General features: G+C 46.8%; 1 protein-coding gene across 1 annotated transcript in view; it reads left to right on the top strand.

The window, feature by feature from the left end:
* The first annotated feature begins 732 nt into the window (after positions 1-732).
* The window catches only part of SLC17A7 (solute carrier family 17 member 7), a 58,264-nt gene continuing 42,166 nt past the window's right edge, over positions 733-16,830 (top strand). Inside the window, exon 1 of the mRNA XM_083707901.1 lies at positions 733-1,614. Within this exon, the coding sequence (XP_083564027.1) occupies positions 1,553-1,614 (62 nt within the window). The 5' untranslated portion in view covers positions 733-1,552. The remainder of the gene's footprint in view (positions 1,615-16,830) is intronic.

The following is a 16,830-nucleotide window of genomic DNA, read 5'->3' as shown; positions in this document are numbered from 1 at the left end:
TGGGAACGAGCGGAATCCATTCCCAGGTCTGCAGGTGTTCGACTGAGCAGTTTCTCAGGAGACCTCTCTCTCTCTCCCCCCCCCCGCCCCCAACTGATCTCCCAGCCCCGGGCGCGTCTGAGGTCTCGGGAAGAGCAGCAGCATCCCTTTGCCTCTGCCAGCAAAGAGGCACCTCCGCGCCGCTGTCTGTTTGACCTGCTGGGTCTGCAGTTGCTCCGCTCCCTAAGCCCTTCCCAGCTTCCTCCTGCCTCTGCTTAGTTAAGTACTTTTGAAAGATTAATGACGGAGCTGTTTGCCTGCCTTCCTCTTGGGACGCGCCCGGGACTTGCGGCGAACTCGCTCGCTCGCACACGCTCTCGCGTTGCTCGCTCCGCTTTCTCTAGAGAGAGACGCAAAGCCCTCGTTCGTATTTATTGTGTCATTATTATTATTTTTTCCTGCAGACGTCCGTCCGTCCTCATTAGAATGTATTTCTCTTCCCAGCCCTAAAAATAAGAACGGGTCGATACATTTGTCCTCCTCCTCCTCCTCTCTCTTTTCCTAGTTTCCGTTCTTTCTTTTATTCTTTTTCTTTCGTGCATTCTTTCTCTCCCTCTCTTCTGCCCAGACCTTCCTCCTCTCGACCTCTGCTTTCCTCCCAATAAAGCTCTCTGTCCGCGCACTCTTTATCTGTCCGCCTATCCATCCCCCACACCTCTCTAATCTCTTATCTAGATCCCCCCCCCCCCTCTCACACACACTCGCTCGCTCGCTCACACTCACACACGCGTAGATTGAGTCCCTTAATCCCGCGCCGGAGTCCTGCGCTCTCCGCGCGCGTCGCTGTCCGCGGTGCTGAAATCCCCTCTCCGGGCGCCGCCCAGTTCTCTGGGACGCTCAAAGTTCTCCGCCGGCCCGGAGCAGCACCGCGCCTCCCCTGGCAGACCCTCTCGGGGCCGGGAGCGAAAGGCGGACCCGAGCCAGGCTGGTGGAAATCTTGCCTGCGGAGAGGGAGGAGTTGTCTAGGTGTGCGTGTGAAAGAGAGAGAGAGAGAGAGAGAGAGATCGGATGCCTCTGCAGCGTCCCACGCAGGGCACGGGCATTAGTGCATGTGGGCAAACGCTGCCCCAATGACGCTTCAAGCCCGTGTCGGTGGCGGAACGGGCACGGGGCCAGGCAGGCAGAGCCGGTGATGGTTGCATCCCCACGCACCGTTCCTCAAGTTGAGATCGTGGTGCCATAAGAGAGAGGGGGGGGGGGTAAAAGAAAAGGATTTGCGCTGCAGGAAGAGGGAGTAAGAGGGGGAAAGAAGAAAGAGAGAGAGAGAAGGAAGGAGAAGAGAGGACAGAGAACGAGAGAAGGAAAGAAGAAAGGGGAAACGGACAAATAGAGAGATCCTATTATCTATCCATCTACCGCACCAGCAGTGACCTCGCGCCCTCCCCAAAGAAGCCTCCGCGATGTTTTGGTGGAGTCTTTAATTTATTTTTAACCTTCGTGTCGCCAAAGGTGATACTGGGACATAGCCCGGGGGGACCCTGCCTCTTTCTCTTAGCAGAAGAAGCCAGAAGCCATGGAGATTCGGACAGAAGAATTAAGGAAGTTCGCTGGGAGGACTTTAGGGCAGTTAAACAGGTAAGGTTTGCAGTGTGTGTGTGTCTGTGAACAAGATTTTCAACGTTGGAAGGAAGTTTAATGCAATGTTGGGAAGACGAAAGCTCCAGTTTAGCTTTAACCACAAACAACATTCTGTGTATGTCTACTTCATGAGCTTATTAATAAATGTCCTTGGGGTGTGTGTGTGGAGTGCCAATGGTTCAGATCTGAAGTGGGAATGCTCACTCCTTGTACACTCATAGCCCCATATGCAGACCCAGATGCTGTGGGCTCACATCCCTGTGCGCACGTATGCTCACAAGAGTGCCCTTGCATTTGCACTAATGCAGCCTATTGCAACAACCCCTTGTGCTCCCTCTCTGTCACCATGGCTCCCTCGTCCCAGCAATATGATCTAGTGCAAATTCTCTTGTTCACGGTCAGGATAGGAAGTGCGGCATAATGGCTAAAGCCCGTGGAGAGGCTTAGGCTTCAAACCCACACTCAGCCAGGAGGCTTGCTGGGTAATCTCAGGCCAATGGCCACCTCTCAGGTCAAACCTACTTTGCAGGACTGTTGTGAGGATAACATGGGGGGTGAAGAGAATATGTCACATACAGTCTTGAGGGTCACACCCTATTGTCACAGGCCCACTTTCCAGCTGTAGACACACCATATGTTTAAAGTGCAGTTCTCTCTCTCCCCCTCCCCATAAATCCTGGGAACTGTAGCATGTTAAGGGTCCTAGGAATTGTAGCTCCACAAGGAGTAAACTTCAGGATTCTTTGGGTGGGGCAAGTGTGTTTTAAGTGTGCTTTGAATGTATGGTGTGTGCTCAGCCTTATTATCTTTTCTGACACTCTTCCACAAGCTCTCTCCCTCAACATACCTCTTCCTTTTCCTCGCAACTTTTGTCCTGCACGTACATCATCTCCACTGCAGCCGTAGTCACCCCTCCTTCTCCACCAATCCACCTTCCATCCAGTTTATTTTTAAAACTCTCTTCCCTTGCTTTTAGCCAGATGGAGTCTCTCTCTCTCTCTCTCTCTCTCTCTCTCTCTCTCTCTCTGCTGCAAACCTGGGCATTTGGGTGTCTTTTGCATCATCCTGTTCTGCTTGTTTGCTTGAACCACATGTGCAAAACAAATTTTTGTTGTTATTGCTTTGGCCTTACCAATTGCATTAAAAAAACCACCCTCTCTCCTCCCTCTCTGGCACTTTTGGCTTTACCATGTCACCACTTAACACTTAACTCTTACTAACCATTGTGTGTTGGGTCATCAGGAAAGCAGGGAGTGGTGGGGGGGGGGGTGGAGAAAGAGGTGAATGCAATAAAAACAAGGGGAGGGAAACAATTTTCTATTTTTAACCTTCATCCATTCATCTGCCCACCCCACTCCCCCCGTGCGGTAATCTCCCCTGCCAACCCCACAACGCACACAACTCCCCAATGTATCTAGGTTTATTTATTTATTTTGCCGGGCTGAATGCTCCGTGTTCTTTTTCCCCTTGATTAAATTTGATCTCTCCTCCACCAGCACAGGGGAAATAATAGAGAGGAGAGGAGCCCCTGAATGGCTTAAAAACAGTCAGATAGGAGGTGGGCGGGAGAGAGCAGTGGCGATTATGAATGTATCAAACCCATATTATCTCCTTAAGCCTACCGGGGGTTGAGTTCGGAGAGGTTGCCAGGTTCTCTAGGGTGGGGAAATGGAGCTGGTGGAAAGGAGAGCAAGCGATGAATCCTTCAGGAGTTGAGCAAGATGAGCTGTGGATCCTCAAGGCTCGGGGCAACCAGACCCACCATGGCTCAACACAACCCTAATTTAGGGATCAGTAGGGTCTAGATACCTGGCATAGGCCCAACTGAGGAAGCAAACTTTTCAACAAGGAAGGGGCAATGGGGCTTGCCATTTCACCAATCCTCCTCCTCCTCCTCCTCCTCCTCCTCCTCCTCCTCCTCCCAGGTTTCTGTCAAACCAAAGCTCTCCAGGGCTCAGAGAGGTCACGCAAGGTCCTGATGGATGCCACTAGAGGATGGTTGCTTTCTTAAAAAAAAAAAGTTAAGCCAAGCAGGGGAAATAATAATAAATTAAAATTCCCAGCCCACCTTGGAGAGGGGAGCGAAGGTTGGCGGCCATAGCAAAATTGCTTTACATAACTGGCATGAGTTCCAGTTCGAAATATGCACCGTCATAGCAGAACTTCATAAAATATTCACCAGAGTTATAAGTGGCTACGTGGAGATCTCTCTTGCCTCTCTCTCCCTATGTATAAATATATTTACTCACATATATTCTGTGGCTCTTGACGTGTTTGGCTGAGATGGATAACTGTGCAGATGCAATGGAACGTCCTTCTCCCAAATGTGGATGCCTGGGGACATCAGAAGCATTTATAAAGCATGTTTCTAATAGGGAAATTCTATAACTAGGGCTGCCATATTTTTTTTAGGAAAACTCCCAAGTTGTTCAATTGACTTGCCTAAGATCCAAAGGTTTCTAGACCTTATGGCAGCAGAGATGAATTTGGAATCAGTCTTAATTATCCAAAATATATTCTAAAGGGTTTATTTTTCACAATCCATTTGGGTGGCAAAATCTGGCTTTTCATCCTGCAGAATTCAGATTGCATTTGGATGTTTTTAAGGACTGGGTAGGTCCCTGCACATCAGGGATGTGAAACTCTTTTCTGCTTGAGGGCCACATTCCCTTCTGGGCAACCTTCCAAGGGCCATATGGTGGGCGGGGCCAGAGACAGGTGTGGGTGGAGCAACACATGCAAATATTGCCTTTGCACAGTAGGCCAGTTTCTACACACACTCAAGTGACCCGTCTACCCTCCGTCTAGACAAGCAAGAGGCATGATCAGAGTTCAGGGGCACATTCTGACCAGGCAAAAACTCTTGAGGTGTGATGCTTGGCCAGCGAGACAGTGAGGACTTGAGAGAATCCAGAGAGCCAGATAGAAAAGTCAGGAGGGCCACATTTGGCCCCTGGCTTCAAGGTTCTCCAGCCACACTGTATATAATCCTTTTATAAAATGTCTGTTACAAAGGCAGGGTCTAGGATGGGGGTCACAAGATCTCACTGCAATGGTGCATCCAGGCTGAGGGTTTTTAGACCTGCCCATTCCTTGTTCTCCTACTGACAGCTAAAACCACTTTCCATGCCTCATCAAGTACTGCCATCTTCCACCATGCCAACTTTCCCTCACTTTTTTGCAGGGCAAAGAGTGGGAATTCTGCATTTAAATCCCTGGTGTAGAAGTGTCCTTAGTCAGAAACAGCTACCCACAGAATTAGGCTGGATTCAGCCCGGTGCAGAATTAAGCCAAACATTATCATAACTTTCAACTCAAATTTGGACTGATGGAAGGGGAGGAGGGCAATTAGCCCTCCCTCCATCAATTTAAGGGCGGGGTTAGGTGGGTTTTTATTTTATTTGTTTAAGAAAATTATATACTACTTGGTTGTAAAAAAGAAACAACCCTCCACAAGGTTTTCAGCAATAGAAAATAAAACATTGAAAGCTGTTGTTAAAACAGGTATTAAAATATTTCAAAAGGTGATGAAAATCAACAGTAGCTTAGAAAAGAAGAAGATGAAAACAGTTCAGCATTCTACAGACGTGCCCAAACAAAATTGTTTTTAAGCAGCTGCTGAAAAGAGCACAGTGAAGTCACCAGCCCAATGTCAACAGCGAGTTCCAAAGTGTAGTGGGGCCACACAAAATGTTCAGTTTCTTACAGGCATGAAGCAAGTATTAAGTAGCACTTATAGCAGTGCCAGTTCTGCAGATCAATGTGGTTTAGCGGGCCCGGTATGGGGTGAGGTGATCCTGCAAGTAAACTGGTCCCAAAGTTGGGAGGAAATTCGTCACCGTGGCCTTGTGGTTCCCCTTCCAAAATTTCTATGTTACTTGAGGGCGTAGCGTCAGCTTAAGGGGAGCTCCTTTTTCGAGGGGCGGAATGACACCTTCCACTGGTGACCATCATTCGTTCCTGGAAGCTCCTACCGGTGTCATTACAGAACATTACAGAACATCCTGACAGTAAGAGCTGTTCGACAGTGGAATTTGCTGCCAAGGAGTGTGGTGGAGTCTCCTTCTTTAAGCAGAGGCTTGACAACCATATGTCAGGAGTGCTCTGATGGTGTTTCCTGATTGGCAGGGGGTTGGACTCGATGGCCCTTGTGGTCTCTTCCAACTCTTCTATGATTCTATGATTCTATGAACATCATTCTGGGGACTTTGGGTGGGTGTTTAGGAAGTGACATCTGCCAACAGCCAACAGCTGCTTGGAGAGCCTCTGGCTTTGGCTGTGACTTCCGCCTCATCCCACCAAATCGTCCCAAGCCCCCTTCACTTTGCAGCCTGCAACTTGGGAGGCAGGTCTTTTGAGGACCAAGCCTATGAATGCTCCCTTGAGTGGGAAGTAAGTCCAAAAGGATGAGGTTCAGGTAGGACATTCCAAGATGAGCATCCATACTCTAAGGGTGGTAGCAGCTCACTGGAAATGATGGCTTAGGAACACATGACATTGTCAGCCCTGGGAGTCTTTGAGAAATGGCCAGGCTAATATTTCAGCCGGATCACTTTAGATGGGTTTGATTCATGAGTCAGGAGGAGGAGTTGGATCAGAGGTGGCCAATGAGCCACATGTGCCCCCAAAGCAACTTTATTTCACACACACACACACACACACACACACACACTACACTGCCCCTGGTAGCTCTACTAAATTTTAATCTAGGTGTGACGTCGGGTAATCTGCATTTCATCAGGGAGATGCAATGAGGCTGTCTGTGTATTTCATGCAAGTTTTATTGCATTGCTCTCTCGTGGCCTCTTAAAGGGAACTTTCAGGAAGCACATTCATTCTTCAGCACTGTTCCTTTCATTAATGATGACCTCATAATAACCAGGAATATGTGTCCTCTATATGCTGGTGCCTCAAGGACCTTCTCCCCTGCCCCCCGGAACCTGGGATTGGGATTTGGGGGCCATCTCCCAAGGCCCACACCCCGGCAGGGTCTCCCCAGCTCCTCTCCGTGGCCCTGATCCTTTTGCCTGCTGTAGCTGTCTACTCACTTGCAAGCAGGGGCACGAGCGAGGCGAAAGCGTAGCAGCCTGTCTTTGCTTGCCTTCCCTGCTCCTTGTGGACAATGACGCCAATTGGGCTTATGGGAAAATAAATCAAACAGGCAGAGCTGATGGTGGCAAGGAGGTGGAATCATTTAGGAAAACGGGGATCCCAAGCCCACCACACAGCTCTGAAGCAGACAGTGTGATCCTGCCTGCTTTAGGGGAAATAGATGGATTCTCCTCTAAAACATGCATTTTGGGGTACTGACGTGTATCTTCGAGCCAAGAATCAGATGAATTCAAGAGGGAGGGGATAAACGCATTCTGATTGGGGTGGTAGAGTTTGCATTTAAAGGTGGACTTAATGGTTCTGCGCTTTCCAAAACAATACCAAAACAGAAATGCAGCCTGCCTTCAAAATTTGCTCTTAAAAAATAAAATAAAAACATTATGCAGTTCTTCAGCCAAGTATTACGTTTTTCAAAAATGCATATAGCAGGGGAAAGTGTGTGTAAAAATGCACATATTAGTGAAAATAAGTTTCAAAACACTTTGCAAAAATGTGTTTATTGGTGGGGGGAGGACAATCTTACAACCATGTGCATATTAGGAAAAATTAAGCCAAAAATTATCATTAATTTTTATAAGGACTGATTAAACACACACACACAAACTGTTTCAGAAATGTGCAGAACTGGATTTAGGACTGGGGAGAAAAAGAGAGAAAATGAAATGCACCAATTTGCCCATCCCTAATTCTTATCAAAGTCACTAGTCTGGGCAGTGCAGCTCAGGTGTGTTATCTTTAAAAAATGCAGACTCAAAGAAATCCCTGCTGGGCAGATGGACTTTGGTGTGAGTGACCCAGACAGGCACAACTCCTGTGCTAAGGTTCAAGACACCCTCATCCTGCACCAGCTAGGTCATCCTGACTAACAGCAAATCATTTCCCAAAGCTAACGAGGCAGCCAGACAAATTTTGTGTGTGAAATGGGTGCCCCTAGACAGTCAAAGCTGCCCTGTCTTTGAATGCCAAGGCTGGGGGGTGAGGGGGAGAAAGGGACGGATTCAAAAGCCTGAAGGTTGTTACAACAGTTTTTGAGTGCATTTTCTGCTAACCTGATCCTCAGTGCACACAGTGGCAGAGGGGGGAAGGGGGACTTTTTCCATCACCTATAACATCACCTAAGCCTTTCCATTTCCTTACCCATTTGTTCATGAGGCAAGAGCGTTGGCCTGCGCCTGGAGAGGTCCAAGTTCAAATCCTCGCTCAGCGCTGATTCTTAATGGGTTAACGCTCGGCCTAGTCTTTCTCTCAGCCCATCCTGTCGCCCAGGGCTGTGGCGAGGATAAAATGCTTAGTGGGGTCTTTGTATGCTACTCAGATCTCCTTGGAGGAAAGGTAGGAAATAAATGAAATTAAAAATAATAAATCTGTTCTCCTGCAGCTCCCTTTACTTTCTCTTTACATATCTTCCCTAATCATAGTTTGATTCCAAAGCAGAGTCAAAAGCCATTGCTGGTTTTGGAGGCAAAAATGGTGAGTGGTAACCATGGTTTGCCAGATTTGGATGTCCCAGTAAACCGTGGTTCCCATGACCCAATAAGTGCAGGAAGAAACTGAAGCCTGTCTCTTATCCCCCCATTCAAGTCTTCAGCACTTTCCAGATATCTATCCCATTGTTTATTTCTGCACCATCATTGCTACACATCAAGGCCTGATTAAGACATGCACATATATATATATGTATATATATGTGTGTATATATATATATATATATATAATAAGGGACGCGGGTGGTGCTGTGGTCTAAACCACAGAGCCTAGGGCTTGCCAATTGGAAGGTCGGCAGTTCAGTCCCATCTCCTGCCCACCTTGCAGTTTGAAAGCATGTCAAGTGCAAGTAGATAAATAGGTACTGCTCTGGCGGGAAGGTAAACAGCATTTCCGTGCACTGCTCTGGTTCGCCAGAAGCGGCTTAGTCATGCTGGCCACATGACCCGGAAGCTGTCTGCGGGAAAACACCAGCTCCCCCAGCCTATAGAGCAAGATGAGCACACAGCCCCAGAGTCGTCTGCGGCTGGACTTAACGGTCAGGGGTACCTTTAGCTTTATATATATAATAAGATGACTGCTGCCATCACAGATGACTTGGATGTGTGAATAGGCAATCACAGATCTAGCCACAGCAACAGAAGTAACACATCACCACACACACATCGGAGTTAGTTCACACATTCACCTGCCAGTCATAAAATGCAGATAAATCAAGTGATGTCCTTGCATTTAAGAACCTGGTCCTAATACATCACTATCTGTCAGTTTGTTATCCATGTGCATACATACACCATCCACCCACTTTGTCTCTTTATAACTCCTATTACAACTAACCACCCATCCATCTGTGGCTATCCTCTTTCTGCCCACTGTCCCCTTTTCCTTCCCATTCTCTCCTTCTAACTTTTGCTGCTACCACCTACTTCTGAAATTCACAGCAGACTATGATACATACACAGACACATATATCTATAAAGTCCCCTAACTGGAGAAAATAAACAATGCATAGGCTCAGTTCAAATGTAAAAAATCTTGGTCCAGTAAACCATGGCTTATTGGGCAAAGATTGAGCAGTGTACCCATATACCCCCTCTTCCTTTCATGCAGCCAGTTTCAGTGCTTATATCCTGTTTTGTTAAACCACAGTTTCCCATGACACCTGAATGAGGAAAGGGTGGTTTTGATGGCTCCCAACAAAACGGGATATGAAATCAGGATCTAATTCTGCTGTTGATTTCAGCAGCACTGCAGTGTGTGACTAACTCTCTCTCCACTGAAGCCAAGGTGTTAAAACCTTTCCTTTTCTCTTCCCCTTTTCCTGGCATTCATTCTTGTCTTACATGCCTTTCATCCTGGTATTGTGGGTCATTTAGGCCAGACTTTTCCCAAAGGTCCTTCTTCCACTCTTAGTGCTCCCCAGACCAACACCTTTCCCAATTTAGTGCAAAAGGGTAATATCAACCCTACATCAATCAGTACCAGCGGCCAAAGAACTCTGGGAACTGCAGTTTTGTGTGGATCTTGACATTTCCCCAGTCATCTGTCCATCTAGTTCACCCACCTGCCCATGCTACCTCCCAATCTCGTCTTCCACCTACCCAGCCCAGAGTGATGGCTCTGTCACAGTCAAAAATGGAGTTTCCAAGTTGACTCCATCCAAATATATCTCGGCACCTTCAACGCTTGTAACAGAGGGAGAATCGAAGCTGTATCATTCATTTGCCGGCTCCCTTTTTCTCTGGAGCCGGCCGACGGCTGTAACATTTTGTGTGCGTTTGCAGAGAATAAGACAGCTGGCCCCAGAGCTAATCCTCCGCCTAGCATCCGGCATAAAATCTTTTCATAGATGCTGTTTGGCTTTCCCGCCCCCAATACTCTAACCCTTATATAATGTGACTGTCTCTGGATGTGTGTGTGTGTGTGTGTGTGTGTGTGTGTGTGTGAGAGAGAGAGAGAGAGAGAGAGAGAGAGAGAGAGAGGGTTTGTGCATTCAGTGGATAGAAGAGGTTCAGTTGCCACTGCTGTACCTGAAAAACAAAACAGAATTAAAACACACACACACACACACAGTGGGGAAATGTGTGGAAATTCACCCTGTCAGGTTCTCAGCTATGACTGAGACATTTTAGCATGTGGGAAAAGGCTGCACATTCTCAGATGTATAAGCCCACACAATTAGCCTTTGGCAGATGGACCTGTTACATGATTTAAGTTAAGTGGGGCCTAAATCAGCAGTTCTTGTTCTCAGGGCATCTTATTGTGATAATCACTTATCTAAGAAGGGAAAAAAGAATGAAAGAATGCTGTTTCCTTGTTTAATAATAAGTGAGCCAAAGGCTTCCCTATTGGCAAACATGTGCTGCAATTATAAATGTGCTTACAAGGGAGTAAGTACCCTGCCTAGGACTTTCTTCTGAGTAGACATACAAAACATTGCACTGCTGAGCCTGTTTTGTGACCTCATTACTTGTCATGCAGCTGCCAAAGGAGCCTGGGAATTTGGGGAAACTGCAGCTTAGGGGCTCTGCGTGGCCCTCCACTCCTTTACATGTGGCCCTTCAGGTGCTGTGGGCCCACTCTTGCTACCTGGATGCATCCCCCCCCCAGGACACACATAATGTGTATGTAAGAAAGAGAGAAAGGGGGGTGGGAATACTTCACCAAACAAGAGATGAGAAAAGAGGACAGATATTAGCATAGAATTTGCACATGTTTATTTACTTATGCAATTTATATACTTCTTAGATATCATATTCTATAAAAACTACAAAATGAAACTTCAGTTAAAATGCCTGCTGAAATAAAAAAAAGGTGCTTTCAGTAGGTGTCAGAAGTTCACCAGGAAAGGGGGTAAAGGTAAAGGGACCTCTGACCATTAGGTCCAGCTGTGGCTGACTCTGGGGTTGTGGCGCTCATCTCGCTTTATTGGCTGAGGGAGCAGGGTAACAGCTTCCGGGTCATGTGACCAGCATGACTGAGCCACTTCTGGCGAACCAGAGCAGCACATGGAAACACCGTTTACCTTCCCGCCGGAGTGGTATCTATTTATCTACTTGCACTTTAATGTGCTTTTGAACTGCTAGGTTGGCAGGAGCAGGGACCGAGCAACGGGAGCTCACCTCATCGCGGGGATTTGAACTGCTGACCTTCTGATCGGCAAGTCCTAGGCTCTGTGGTTTAACACACAGCGCCACCTGCGTCCCATTGCCACCCGTGTCACTCAGCTAGGAAGAAGTTCCATAAAATTGGGTCCACAATACTAAACTCATGACTCCTGGTGGATGCGAGCTTTGCATCCAAGCCATAGGGGACCACTAACAGTGACTCTCCCCGAGACCTCAGCGATTGGACACACATAGAAGGGATCAGGTGGGCTGTCCTTTGTAAAGTAGGTCACATGGCCATTGCACCATCAACAAGCAAAACTTAGGTTGCATCATTCATTCATTCATTCATTCAGCAAATACACCTGCTGCCAAGGAACCTGCAGTGGTTTGAATTGGGTAATGAAGGTTGTGTATACTTGTTGTTCAAACTGTTCATTCATTCATCGCTTGAGCATTCACACTTTTTAATCTTATGATATCAAATAGATATTGTTATATTCATTAGCCTGACTGCCAATCTGCCCTCCTCACCCTGCTGAGGCACTACCATTGTCCTGATCTGCCTTACCTTCTGTCTCCTTACCTGAACTTCCTAATTTCCTTTCAATTCTCCCCCACGCCGCCTCTGCTCGCCCTCCTGTCTGGCTGACCAAGGACCAGTTACTAGAGAGCAGCATTGGAAGAGTGCTGGGGCTCTTGTCTCCTGCTTACAGGCTTCGGTGGGGCATCTGATGAGCCACAGTGAGGAAAGCACAATGCTGGAATGGCTAGATCCATGGGCTTTTATTATGTTCTTAGGATGCTGGTGGTGCTGTGGTCTAAAGCACTGAGCTTCTTGGGCTTGCCATTCAGAAGGTTGACAGTTTGAATCCCCACAATGGGATGAGCTCCCGTTGCTCTGTCCAAGCTCCTGCCAACCTAGCAGTTTCGAAAGCACTCCAGTGCAAGTAGATAAATAGGTACCGCTGTGGTGGGAAGGAAAACGGCGTTTCCGTGCACTCTGGCTTCCGTCACGGTGTTCTGTTGCACCAGAAGCAGTTTAGTCGTGCCTACCACATAACCCAGAAGGCTTTCTGTGGACAAACGCCGACTCCCTTGGCCTGAAAGTGAGATAAGCGCTGCAACCCCACAGTCGCCTTTGACTGGACTTAACCGTCCAGGGGTCCTTTACCTTTTACCTATTATTTTCTTATGGCCACACACTTTTGAGCCCCTCTTTACACACCCTTAATTGGCTAGAAACATACCCTAGCTTTAAAAAGCAATGGTGTTGAATTTCAGCTTGTGGAATAAACTCATGCCTGGATTGTGACAAATTAGTCCTGTAATTTACTCAATCGGCGGGGTGGGATTGAGGAGACATTGCAGACATCAAGTGTTCCCAGATAGCTGCTCAGATTATATTTTAGGTAGAAATCCTAAGGAGGAAGGGTTTTTGAGGCACCAGATCAATATTCAAAGCATTCCCCCCCCCCCACTGGTTTCCCACCACTCAGTGATTTCAACCACCCAGTAATTTAATAATAATTTTATTATTTACATCCAGCCAATCTGGCTGGGTTTCCCCAGCCACTCTGGGCGGCTTACAGCATATATTGAAACATAATGAAACATCAAATATTAAAAACTTCCCAATACAGGGCTGCCTTCAGATGTCTTCTAAAAGTTATGTAGTTCCTTATCTCCTTGACATCTGAAGGGAGGGCGTTGCACAGGGAAGGCGCCACTACAGAGATTAAAGTAAGTCAGGAGCTGGGCACTGGTGGAGGAAGGGGGTGCAGTAGGTGCGGCCTGCCCTGGGTGTCATCCTTGAGGGGGGTGACATCGCCCCCCCGTCACCCTGGGACGCTCGCCCCGCCCCGCTTCGGGTGCCAGAGCAGCTAGCTCCGCCTCTGGAGCTGTGTACGCTGATGAAAATTTCTGCAGAGCATTTTCCCTGTTACCGAGACCATAACAATAGCCTTACATAGCAAAGGGTGGAGGAGGGGAAAAGGCATCCTCATGCCTCTTGCTCTCGTGATCATGCCCACTTCCTGCTTCTCAGGGAGTGAAATTGACTAGGCCAGGCAGAGGGCGAAACTTATGATGATCTATCCAATCCATTCCACAAATCCTTCCATGGAATTGTTTTGGGGGTGGGGGAAGTAGTGGAGAATGGAGATCAAGAGGAGAATCAACAGGCTTCTGCCAGGCCACACCTCCAGGAAGAAGACAGTCTCCCCATATATTTCCCCCCATTATCTATAGTATGGCTCTCAAGATGTACTGGGGGAAGCACTCTCAAGATTGCCAGGGGGAAGCGCTCCCAAACTGCCCTAGCTTTGCTATCTCTGCAGAGCCTCAAAAGTTTACCATCTGTGCAGAGCCCGACTCTTGTCTTATCCCACTGCCTTTTAGGAAGCTGCCTTGTACTTGCTCTGTGGTCTCTACGCTGCCTGGCAGTGCCTCTCCAGGTTTTCAGCCAGGAGATCTGTCCCCGCCCTAGCTGGAGATGCCAGGGATCAAACCTGGGACCTTCTGCATGCAAAGCAGACGCTCAGCTACTGAGATGCAGCCCTCCCCGCCAATGTCCCACCATACGTCCTTTCTATGTGGGTGGGTGTGTCGTGGCTGCTTCCCACCCTGCTCTTATCTCCACCCTTTCACCCAACCAGAGAGCCAATATCATAGCTCTAATAATATTATTAGCACACCACATTCCTAAAGATACACATGCGCAAGAAAAAGCAAAATTGTTATCCTATTGCCATCTGTTGATGCCTAACAGTAGATTTTAAGGCTTCTTTTGTTTCTCGCTGTTCGTGAGTTCTCATCTTAATTGACATGCAGCTGGCTGCTTGCCAAGCTTATCTCGCTTATTTCAATTAACTTGCAGAGAATCTCTTGAAAGAACAGTGGATTTGTGCGGTAGCAGCTCAGCTCTCGCTAGTCTTGTCCACCCTAATTGGAGGTGCTCTAATATGGCCTAGCAGCTCAGTTCCAGTCAAAGCTTATCTAAATTTGCAAAGGAGCGCTTTTCAAAGTTTGGTGTTAGGATCCAGTAGCTTCACTCTGGCCATTATTATTGCAGTTATCCTGGTAGCCTCACAGAGGAGAATTTTCAAGGAGCTTTGGTTTGCTATAGCACCTCAGCTTTTGCAAAGTTCATCTTGCTTTTATTCTGAGATTATTTTGATAAAGGGTGGTATATAAATTTAATTAATAAATAAACTGCCAATAACATCAGCTAAGATGCTTCAAGAAAGAGACTCTACCTAGATAAGCATGCTGCAATGAAAGCAAGGTAGGAAGTAGACTGTAAGGTGGCGAAACTGTAAGGAGATTGATTGAATCAAACGTTAATTGTATTGCGTGTCGAGATATCAAAAAGCTCGCCTCCCTCCCTCCACCTGGGTGAAACGATACAGGCCAGATATAACTGTCAGAATTCCACCTTAGCAAGTAACACAACTGTCAGGGACTCTGGGCTATAACGTAATTCAGGGGTAGTCCACAGGGTTCCCTTCCTGATCATGCGGGACTACAACTCCCAGAATCCCCTGCGAGAATGGCCAATAGTCAGGGATGGTGGAAGCTGTACTCCAACAACATCTGGAGGGAACTATGCATTCTGAGGCTATGAATGCCCAGGCTTCAGAGTCCTGTTTAGGAACAGAAGGGAATAGGAATGTAGAATAACAGATACTGTGATTGGCAGGTGATGAGAAGAAGCCTCTGGATTGGCCGGGCCTTCTATAAATTCTTGTAGCCTATCCCTCTTTGCTTTTAAAGCCATCTAAGCTAATTCCCACAACCATATCACGCAGCTGCAAATCAGCCATGTGTTGTGTGAGAAGCATATTTAGTATGTTCGCCAGTTTCACAGAGTGATCCTGTGATGGGAAGGAGGGGAGAAAAAGCTTTATCCACTTTCACTATACCATGGATGGGGAACCCATGGTCCTCTGGGTGTTCTTGGACTACAATTCCCATCAGCTTTAGGCAGCATGGCCAATGGTCAGGGATGATGGGAGTTGTAGTCCATTAATGTCCAGAGGGTCACTGCAGTGTGTTTATAGAAGGTTCCTGGTCTTCTGAATCCCCTCTGTGTGTTTGCGTCTCTCTCTGTGTGACTGTTCAAATCAGGGTTCAAATCAAATTTTGCTAATTATCTAGAATTTGATGCGATAACAGAGTTCAAATTAATCTGTCACTGATTCAAAACACATCATATTTTGTTTTGGATATCCAAATTTGCAGGAGACAGAAAAAGGCAAGAATCTTTCCTCTTGCTGTTAAGTTGCAAAGCAATGAAACCTCAGTATTGTGCCAAATTCACAGGCCCCAGAGTCTTTCTGACATTTGTTTCAGCACATGACTCCTCATCACTTTGTCAATCCATCCACTGAAAGCAGTGACCTGTTATTTAGAAACACAGATGCCAACGTTAGCCAGTTAAGGCCCTTTCGCGCGAATGTATGTTGTGGGATTGGTGCTATTCGTATATGCAGGTCTGTGTGACATTGTTGGCCTCAAAATGCCAACCTGTATTTTCCCTCCCACTGAAGTTGGAAAACACAATAAGTTCAAAACAACAATGATGTGGATGCTAAATTCACAGTATCTGAGTGGCCTATTTGAAGCACAGCAGAAGGTCAGAAGACCCCTGCTGGGTCAGGCCAAAGGCCCATCTAGTCCAGCATCCTGTATTCACAGTAGCCAACCCAGATCTCTCTTTGGAAGACCACAAGCAGGACCTCAATGCAAGATTACTCTCCCCGCCTGTGATTCCCATCAACTGGCATTGAGAGCCATACTGCCTTCAGAGGTATATTGCACTTTAGGCATGCTCAGAGGCTGTTCTTCCTTCTGGCTTTGGCCAGGTCTATGTAGTAGAATAAAAACAGAAACCTATACATAACGTCATTTTTAATGATAAATAAGTCTGTGGTTAAGCATTTCTCTTTCTGACCTGTTGGGCAGAGCTAGTCTCTCTTTTCTTTTGTTAAATTTATTTATTTGGTTTTTCAGATTAAAACTTTACAGTCACATATCCAACATACAACATAAAAACAAGATTCCAAGGAATCTCTTGGACTTCCCTCCTCCCCTTTGTGGGTCCTGTTGTTAATCATTTCCTCCTGCATCTTTTATTATAATCAAAATCTTTTACTTCTCCATTGTACCCAAAATTCACCATTAAACTACAAGTGATACTCCAATCCTACTAATGAGTTTAACTGTCTACAACGGTCTTTTAACTGTCTACAATGGTCTTTAAGTTATAAAATTTCCCCGTTCCTTATTAAAATTTTGGTCTTCCTGATTTCTGATTCTTCCGGTCATTTTAGCCATTTCGGCATAATCCATCAACTTGGTCTGCCATTCTACTCTGGTAGGGACTTTATCTACTTTCCAGAGCTAGTCTCAGTTGACTGGCAGCTGACTCCTTGGCAAGCTTGATCTTCAATTCTAAGCTTGAATTCTTACAAGGAGATGTGGCCAATGTCACCACTGCTCCTTTGGT

The sequence above is a fragment of the Podarcis gaigeae genome (genome assembly GCF_964106915.1).
Source record: "Podarcis gaigeae genome assembly, chromosome: 13".
Classification (NCBI taxonomy): Eukaryota; Metazoa; Chordata; class Lepidosauria; order Squamata; family Lacertidae; genus Podarcis; species Podarcis gaigeae.
This window is presented reverse-complemented; position numbering and strand designations above follow the sequence as displayed.